Below are 10,674 nucleotides of genomic sequence, written 5' to 3' on the forward strand. Positions count from 1 at the left end.
TCAATCTTGATATGTCTGTCAACTTTATTCTTCGATGAGCTACATCAATTTGAGATCCCTTCTGTCAACATTTATTTCTCGAGTCGACATTTTTGAAAATTCAATTAACAACACCTTAATTAACAAACTCTTCGACTAACAAAGTATTCAACTAACAATAAAAAAAATGAGAATTATTTTTATCAATGTTAAAATATTTTAAAAATATTTGTTGTGATTAACCCTTTATTTATGGTACTTTAAAATGTGACTTTAGAATGTAGGTTATCAAAACCCAAAATTTTATAACATTCTATAAAAAAAAAATTTACGATTAAAAGAGTTTGAATTCGATGATTGTTATTCCAATTCTTTCAACTAAAAAGTTAATCACAATCCTTAACCTTGTAAGCACGAGGGGGATGTGCAAGAAGAATATAATACGGAGAGGCGAGAAGGATAGAAATGGCAGAGGAGACAGGCATGGGGATGGGAAGAGACAAAGCACGAGGAAGTGTGTGACCGTTTTGTCTGCGGTCAACCGGGCAGTGTATTGCCGCTACAGCTTCCTCTAATGTCGACATGCATGCACGTGTTTCCAGCCTGTTAATCTTCCTTTGACTGCCTAGTATCTTGTATTCCTTCCCCGCTCTTTCTGCTCCTTAATCCATGAAATCAATCAATTTTCCAACTCACTACTACTGTACTCTTCCCTTACTATATTATTGCACACGCCCTTTTCATCACTTTCCTTTCTTGTTCCTTAGTTTTCAATTCATCTTTTCTTATTGTTTCTACGTTATTTCGGGTATCGTACTCTATCTCATATGCACGTGAATTCTCGATAACATACATCCCGCCTAAGAATTTATCCTTCTATGCATATTTGTATTTGCATAAGCAGATCATTTATAAATACCGAAAATATTAAAAAGACAAAAAAACAAATTTATCTTATTTAATATTTATATATGTTATATCAAAAATAATATTTTCGACAAGATATTATTAAGCTCTTTGACAAGTCACTATTCGATAAGTTTAAAGTTCAATGATTGCCAAGTGCAAAAAATATTGCATTATCGATCAACTTCCAAGTACAAATTGAAACCTCTTTGGAAGCGGTTAAGAACTCAACTACGTACTCTATTAAAATTGTTACTCGATAAAATTTGGGTTGAAGTCATTTTGTGTAGACATCGACAAGAAATATTCGATCAAAGATAGAGGTGTGTCCTTGTCATTTGGTATCGATGTCGACGAGAAAGATTCAATCAAAGATAGATGAGAAGCGTCAAAAAGCTTGAATATTTTGGTATCAAGGCATCAAATCAATAAGGAATTGTGGCATATTAAAAGGATATGGTCGAAGACACAACTAGAAAATGGATTAATACAGACAGATTTATAGACAGATTTAGTCTTTATTACAGACGAATTTTTGGTTACCGACGAAATTACCGACGGATTTTGTCCCTCTGTAAAAGCCTCGTCGGAAATTATTTACCGACGGATTTTTTTTACGGATTTTTACCAGTTACCGACGGATTTTTTCTCTGTAAATTCTCCATCAATTTCCCTAAGACGACGAACTTTTCGACGGATTTTCTGTCGGTAATTACAGATGAATTTTCCGACAGATTTTCCGTCTGTAATTACAGACGGATTTTCCGAAAGATTTTTTGTCTGTAATTACAGACAGATTTTCTGACGGATTTTCCGTCGATAATTACAAATGAATTTTTCAAACTTTGAATACAGACAGAAAATCCGTCTATAAATTCATGAGTAAGGTAAATTTTTTTTTATTTTTTCATAGCAAAATACACCCTTTTTCATACAAAATAAATATAAATTTAATAAATAAATTTTTTTATCTAACTTGTATTCGAACATTTATAATATTTCAAAAAATAAACAAATTTATTGTATTATCAAACTAAAAGAAAAATATTATAAACAAGGAAGCCAATATAATTCAAAAAATAAATAAAGTGTATTGATACATCAACTATAATAATAAATAGCAACTATACATCAACAAAATGTGTTGATACATCCTTAGTCCAGATTGTATGAGCAACCTTGCATAGGCTTCAACAACCAGAGCATTGCGCTTCACCAGCGACATAACCAAACCCATGTGAGCATTGGTTTGAGTGGACTTTCCCTCCAATGCCACAGGCCCACAGCAACATTCTGGCAAACCCTATTGACCATTTCACTCGAAGCGAATCGCCAATTATCTGAATCAACCAGGGCCTTTAGGCAAAGTGCAGCACCAGAAGTTAAACTATCTTGGGAGCTAGAGAGAGAATCACAAAGAGGCTTGCAAATGGAATGAATAATTTGTCTCTTTTTGTCTTCCGGGGCTGTGGGTTCAATTCCATATCTGGCAATAGCCAGAACCACTTTCGAGCAAGCCTGGTGAAGAGGGAAAGACCCTGCACTTGAAGCTAAGGTCTGAACTATGGACACCATAATGCTGTCTATCATGGGGACAATCTTGACTTGATGAACCCTAGCAAGAACCTCATAGAGTGAAATTGTGAATTCACCAGACAAAGAGCCGGTTTCTTTGGTCTGAGAAACTTTTGCAAGAAACACAGGAATGGCCTTGCAATCCAAATCCTTAACATATGATTTCAAAGCTTTCATGGCAGATTTGCGACTATCTGGATCTTTGTCAAGATTTGCCAGCTCTTGCTGCATCACGGGGCTGAGATTCTTTTCCATTACTGAACTCTGGAACCAAACATCTACAAATATCAGCAAGTAGAAATGATAATAATAATAATAATAATAATAATAATAATAATAATAATAATAATAATAATAATAATAATAATTATGAAAAAGAGGGTCAGAACAACGACTCTTTTTTTTCTATTCCAACAATTATCTTGGTAAAAGAAACATAAATGAAACAGCAAAGAACAAAAAGAAAAGCAGTAGGAAAATGAAGCAAGAAAATAGTAATCACCTGAATTTGAAGAAGAAGAAGAAGATGATGATGATGCAGAGAGGATGGCTCTGTGTGCGTGTTTTGACACACACAGTTATGTGAGCTGAATGGAAGGAAGAGGTGGCAACGAAAGAGAGTGAATGAGGTGTAAGAAAATAATGGAGAAGGTAAAAGAGTCTGAGAACAAGTGTCACTATTGAGAACATGGAGGCATTTTCTTGCAGCGAGTGAATAGGGCATTTACTTATGTGTCAAGCACTGAAGTTGATGATATTGTTGATGTTCAAACCCCAATTCTTTTCTCGTTGGTAAGTATATTCGAAAGTTTGTAATATTTCGCTGACAGATGTTGCAAGAGCATTTTTCATGAGTCATGACCTTATTTTGATTCTTGGATATTGATAAAAGCTGAAAACCTGCAGGTTCATTCAAAATATTTGACACCAAAATTGAGCATTTGTCATCAGGTCACTTACTCAGTTACTCACTACCTAACCTTAATTCAATCTTTCCTTTAACACCAAAATTGACCTAACCTTGTAACCTTACTGTCTAGAAGGTTCAATTCCTAATCCCGAACATGAAACTAGAACAAAATTAGTTTCTTGCCCAGTCTGCAGTGTAACACACAAATAGAAGATATTGGAGTACATTTTGATTTTTATTATGAGAGGGTATATATGAAGTAAAGGTTGGGTAATATTATGAGTACAAATTAAAGTAGACCATACGCCAAATACGTAAAGTACATATATAAATAAATATTTATGTATACATCAAGAGAAAGAGTGAAGAGACCACTCCACTTTAAGTTTTGCTGCTCAAAATAAATGGGGCTGGATTATTAGAAGCAGCTCAAAATAAACCAGGACAGCGATGAGTGTCAGTTTGATTGGGTTTATTTCAGTTGAAAAAAGTACATGCGCGTTATTAACACGCCTCATCTCTAACTATAGCAGTATTAATCAAATTATCACTGTCACTTTTTAAAAATAAAAATCATTAGATGAGGACACGCGACACCAGGGGCCACACCCTCTATATACGACTATACCTCGCTACCTCACTACTCTCTGCAGTAACTTTTTCACTATTCTCTTTTAGTAATTCACTTGGTAATTGATAGGTGTATATTTTCCCATTCAGTTAACATAAACAATTTGCAAACCATCTATCTATATAGTATGTATTTTTTGGCTAATATATTACCAATATAAAGCTACTTTAATTTGTTCATGATAAATGTTCCATAACAGATTTGACATTATTATTTCACAAAGCGCATGTAATATAGATCCCACTTAATTCCATGTCACCTAAGATAATGTAAATGGATTATATATCTTTACATTATTATTGCACCACAAAATGCTTTTTTGCACTTATTATTTTTTATTGATGCTATTTCATCCAATGGCCAACAGTAGTCGAGGTTTTATTCGGTAGTAATTCATTATTATTTATTCATCCAAATCAGAAATACAAAACAAAATAATTATTTATTCGGTATCCAGTACCTGTCAAGAGTGGAACCTAGAGGTAGAGAAAGCTTTTTGGACAGTTCCACAAACCCTCCTCTAGTGAAGACATACCCTAAAAGTAACAACAAAAGAATATATAGGGTCAAAACTTGAAGGAAAATTTTTGGAATCCCTGTTTACATTAAAAGTAGTAGCGTATGAATCTTCTCTTGTAAGCAATACAGCCAAAAATCCTAGCTAAAAATATTCATTAAGATCCACCATACCTGAGAAAACAGCCTCTCCATTCTCAGTGAACTCAAACTTAGCATCCATCCCTCCATCATATTTTGTGGCAACTACATCCTGGAAGTAAGTTCTTTGTCGAACTTCCCAACCATCCAATGAAGACAAAGATTTGAATTTGGTAATCACAAGCTTGCTTTTACTGCTTTTACCAGCATGCAACTGGGCCAATTTATTGTTGTAATCCTGAAAATCAAACATAAGCACTGATAAATAAACCACATTAGAGAAGACATGCTTGCATACATGCAACACCTTGGCATAAGGGAAGTGGTTTTAAGGAATTGAGTCACACCTGAAATGCTTTACAGAGATTATAAACTCCTAGATGATCAACTCTGAAGAGATCACCTGTAATGGTAGAGCGGGCAGTAGCACAATAGATTATTTTATTACAGCCTTCTATAGCAGCCTTGAGGGTTGCTGGATCGCCAACTTCCCCAATCACTATCTCAACCGACCTTGGGAGCATGTCCACTACCTCCTGATCTGCTTTCCTTACCAAAGCCTTTAATGCAGAAAAAGAATTAACTGAAGTCATGAAGTAGAGCAAGACCAAAAAATAGGCCAAATCGAATTAAAGTAGACCAATTATGCTGGACAAAATCTAAAGCAATTATCAGCAATGATATTCCACATGAGTGTGTGATTTTATAGATATTGATCCACATTTTCCTTGTTTTGCCCTCATATTATACACATATATACAAACATAAACATTGCCACCTGTTATCTGTTTCTTCGTTTTGACTCAATACATATATCATACATTACTAGCACTCACTAAATGTAATGGATAACATTAGATAGCAGATTGTATGAGTTAGAGATATATTATATGTACTCACCTTTGTCATCCACACCAAGCCAACACATCTTTTCTACCATTCGACAGGTGTTTAGTAAGGAAAGCTTTTGCAATCCTGAAATGAATGTAAAAGAAGTTAACATAGCTTCAATAATGTAGAAACTATATTACAAAAAAAAAATTCACAGATAATCCAACATATGTTCGCCTCCACAAAGAAAATCATGAATGCAGACTCGAATAGAAGGTCGATCATCAAATTACAGTGTAACTATTAAGATGAGTCAAGTAGCTAACCCAAACTAATACTGACAAAATATTGTAAACAATTATAATTCAGATTCAAACAAATCATAGTCCTCAATCAAAAGTTTGAATTAGAAACTAAAAAAGAAACTGAAAAAGCACATAGATCACAATAAGCAATGAGAAAGCACAGCGATTACGATAAGCAAAAAAAAATCATATGAATTTTGAGTTGAAGTCTGGGAAAAATATAATGCTACCATTACAAAGATCACCTTGAATTTAGAATGCTTGATAATAGGAGCATCACCAGTGGCTCTCCGATGAACAACCACTGCCACAAAACCAAAACCCTAGTTCACGCACCCTATCGGTTCGAACAAGGGGAAAGAGAGAGGTGGAACCACGGCTGACGGTGGAACCGATTTTGGTCACCACGGAGCTAGGGCTTGCGCGAAGGTATGCGAGCCAGAACTGAGGGGGATAAAAGGAGAGAGAGGCGCGGCGGTGGTGGAGCTTGAGCTTGCTTTGTTCTGCGAACGAGAAAGAACGAGAGAGACAGGGGTTGTATTCTACTGGTTCAGTGTTTAAAGAAGAGGAGAAGAAGAAGGTAGCTGCGGCGGTTAGAGTGGCCGGCGGTGGCGTTGTGGGTGAGGAAAGGAGAAGAAGAAGCTCGTCGGCGGTGGCGCTGTGGGAAATGCTAGGTTTGATTTCAGAGCTCGGGCATGAACTTAACCCCCAACTATCATAAACCTAAAATATTAATATTTTTGACGGAAAATTTTAAATTACAGACGGATTTTCCGTCTGTAATAATTTAATAAAACGCAGTGTTTTGTTCATTTAATTACAGACAGATTTTCTGTCTGTAATCATTTTTCATGAAAAAAAAAATTAGTTTTGCCGACGGAATTATCGACGGATTTTCTTTTCCGTCTGTAATTTATGCTAATTCATTTTTTTTGTTTTCCGACAAAAAATCCCTCTATAATTCCGTTTGTATTTCCGTGGGATAAAATCCATCGGAAATATCCGTCTGTAATAACTAATTTTCTGGTAGTGAGAGGAGGTTGATATGGTAGAGAGCGGAGTGTCTTTGGAGGAAACGACTATTGACGAGACAACTGTATATCGCGATGTGTCAAGAGAGGATTAGTCAAATGTGTCTATAAATAGGGAAGCAACCGAAGAGCAAAGGGTTGGAATTCTTCTTCCGAAAATACTCTCACACGCTCACATCCCCAACGACTTTCTGAGTCTATCACGAGTGCATTTTCTGTTGGGCTCCTTCCATTATTTCTTTCATTGTTCTTTTGAATTCTACACTTTAAAATTATGCAATTTACTTTAATTTCAAATTTGGATTCTGTCATTTTATATTTTAGAATTTGTTATCATTTTCTTTTATTTGCATTTACAGCAAACTTTACATTCAGTTATTTCAATTTGCAAGTTAAATTGATTTCTATTTCTTTAGTCTCTTTAAAAGAAAACAACAAAAAATATCTTCTTGTTCATGAAAAAAATGGAAGACTTTGATGCATGATAAAACTGGTACTCACAAAAGAGTAGTTTTTGCTCCCAGATAATAGATATCGAACTGACGATCAAATATTTGCTAAAAATTTGTATAACAAATTGGCACGTCCGGTAGGACAGTTTTTCGTTTATTGTGTCAAAATTATTTATCTTCATAGTGTCATGAATAAAATTAGGAATAATTCTGGAGAAAGCATGGCCCAGTTTAATGCAAATTCTGGGGCTCCTGGGTGCAATCCATGACCTAGAATTGCACTAGTGCAAAATCAATCACTAGTAACTACAAGGTGGCCCCCATTTTGGTCTTCCTCCTATAACTACAATACCATTAGTAGAGAAAAATTGTGTGCCTCCCAGTCGATTTTGAAGTACCCTAGCTGCAGTAAATAACCAACTATCATTCTTTTTTTCTAACATGAGTCAGGATTATCAAGGTTGTTTGACATCGAATAGTATAAGATTGATGGCTTTTTTTCGACAATACATAGGTGAAAGCCATCATAATTTAGTAAATTTGCTAACACAACAAATGACTACCATTTTAAATCCTATTACAACTGATAGTAATTTAAAATATGATCAATTGGTCAGACAAGTTAAAAGGATTGCTAAGATTGTCGAGTATGACGAGGGGCATGATAATCCCCAAGATGTAGTAGATTTTGAAAATGAAGACACCCCACAAGATATGTAATAACCCAAATTTTTATGCCAACACGATGTTTTTCGAAAGATGTTATTTTCAGCAATTAGTTTTATTTTGTCGAGTCAACTTCCAACTCCGAAGTAAAATAAATAGTAATATAATCTTATTATTATGTTATTTATTTATTTCACTTGCTCTAATTATAATAGAGTTTAGGAAATAATAATATTATTATTATTAAGTTCGATATCCACCGATATAAGTAAATATCGATACTCTTTGATGGACTTAGAGTTGCTAATACTCCATAATATACCATTTATCATTTAATTATTAATATCATTTATATTAGTAACTTATATATATTTTACCCTATATATTATTATTTGAGTTTTAATATATGCAGTTTTCATAATTATCCGTTTAAGATATTTATAATTTGAATCGCTGACTCAATAGCCCAAAAATGCAACACCCAACCCCCATGTGTCACCAAACCATATTAGTCATCATGATCACCATTAATCATCATCATTTGCATCTCATTCAATGAAACCACAAAAGAAATAAAAAGAGAGAGAATGTCGTGAGTGAGAAGAATGAGAAACCATGGCACCAAAAATCTTCTGAACCTGATTTCTTGTGATTCGTAACTCCCATAAAAAATTGGAACCGATTAAAGTGTTCGTATCTTCCTCCTCTTCACATTGATGTCACTTTCTTCAAAAAAAGTCGACGGAGAAGCCTGGTGCACGAAATTGTAATCACACTTTTCACAACTCCGGTACAACTAACCAGCAAGTGCACTGGGTCGTCCAGGTAATACCTTACGTGAGTAAGGGTCGATCTTGCGGAGATTGCCGGCTTGAAGCAAGCTATGGTTATCCTGTAAATATTAGTCAGGAGATTCAAATGATATGAATGATTTTGTTTATGAAAAGTAAATAACATGAAATGAATGATACTTGTGATTCAGAAATGAGGAACAGGTTGAGGTTCCGGAGATGCTCTGTCGTCTGAATCTCTGCTTTCCTATTGTCTTCTTCTCCAAACACGCATGGCTTCTTCTATGGCCGGCTGTATGTTGGTGGTTTGATAAACCCCAGTTTTGTGGTTTATCTTGTGCTTAATTTGGAAGATTTTATCAACTTTTCTTACATTTATTCAATGAAATAGCATGATTTTGTAATTCTCTCCAAATTTGTGCTTAATTGTGAAAACATGCTTTTTAGGCCTTAAAATAGCTAAATTTAACTCACTTTAATTTAATTCGATGCCTTGATATGTTTGTTAAGTGATTTCAGGTTTAGAAGGCAAAGATTGGATTGAAGGAATAAAGGAAAACCATGCAAAGTGGGAGAACTCATGAAGAAATGAAAGAATCGCAAAGTTGTCAAGCCTGACCTCTTCACACTCAATCGACCATAACTTGAGCTGCAGAGGTCCAAATGAGGTGGTTCTAGTTGTGTTGGAAACTAACATCCAGGGATTCAAAATGATATAAAATTTGCCATAGTTGCTTCGCGCTTAAGGACGCGTACGCACACTGTACGTGTACGCGCCGATGGATCAGCGTGATTCACAAAAGTGAAATCGTGGCCAGCGATTTCTAGCTATTTTTGGGCCCAATCCAACTCATTTTTGATGCTATTGACCCCAAGGATTGAAGGAGGAATGAACCAAGTAGTCATAGTTTAGTTTTCATCATGTTTTATGGTAGAATTCTAGAGAGAGAGGCTCTCTCATCTCTCTAGATTTAGGATAGAAATTAGGATAAAGTTAGGTTAATCACTCTCAAATTTCTCTTTCAATTCTTGTTTTGATTTCAATTCTCTTTATAATTTAGTGTTCTATTGTCTTAATCTTCTTAGTTTCTCTTGTTAATCTCTTGTTTTGCTCTCTTTTATGTTGATGAACCATTGTTGGATCTTGATTTCTTTTAATGCAATTTTATGTTTCCATGTTTCTTTTATGTTGATCTTAAAATGTTTTCTCTAGTTTTTGAGTAGTTCTTTTTACTCTTGGCCTAGGCTAAGGGGATTGAGTGATCTTGAGTCCTTGGGCTTCATTGAATTGATAATTCTAGAACCCTCGGGGATCAATTTGATAACCATTGACTCTACACTACTACTAAGTTAATTAGTAGCTAGGTTGGGACTTATGGATTGATGTTGATCAAGCCAATTGACGTACTTGATAAGTTGAATTTTGTGTGGTCTAGAATTCACTATTGAGAACTAGAATTCACAATTGAATTATCGTTGCAAGTATAGTTTCTAATCCAACAATAGTCCTTTCATACAAAAGATTGTTTGTCACAAGTAACAAACCCCTAAATTTATAAACCGAAGTATTGAACCTCAGGTCGTTCTCCCTAGGAATTACAAACAAATGTTCTTGTTATTGGTTATGAGGTATTGTTTGGGGTTTTTGGAATAATAGGCAAGAAATATAAATGGCAAAGGAAATAAACTAACAACTAACAAAGCTCTTGGCAAGGTGTGAGAACTAGAAGTCCTATCCTAGTTATCCTCCTCAATTGTGACCACAAATTATCCATTGCTACCACTTAGTTAACCTCTAACCATGGAGGAAAGTCAAGTAGATGAATTAACTTTTAACTTCAAGTCCTAGCCAACTCCCAAGGGAAAGACTAGCTTTAGTGGTATCCAAATCAATTAGCAACATCTAATTATCAATCAACAAGGGAATTAGATAACTCAAG

The 10,674-nt window shown here is 34.9% G+C and overlaps 1 protein-coding gene and 1 pseudogene across 1 annotated transcript; both read right to left on the bottom strand.

The window, feature by feature from the left end:
• LOC107620704 lies at positions 1,938-3,720 on the bottom strand (annotated as a pseudogene).
• Positions 4,425-5,544, bottom strand: LOC110268239. The gene is made up of 3 exons (XM_021114135.1): positions 5,006-5,544; positions 4,692-4,896; positions 4,425-4,537 (listed from the first exon to the last, which is right to left on the bottom strand). Exons 1-3 carry the CDS (start codon positions 5,249-5,251, stop codon positions 4,440-4,442), a joined length of 549 nt encoding a protein of 182 aa, XP_020969794.1. The 5' UTR covers positions 5,252-5,544; the 3' UTR covers positions 4,425-4,439.

Source organism: Arachis ipaensis, chromosome B10 (genome assembly GCF_000816755.2).
Source record: "Arachis ipaensis cultivar K30076 chromosome B10, Araip1.1, whole genome shotgun sequence".
NCBI classification, from domain to species: domain Eukaryota; kingdom Viridiplantae; phylum Streptophyta; class Magnoliopsida; order Fabales; family Fabaceae; genus Arachis; species Arachis ipaensis.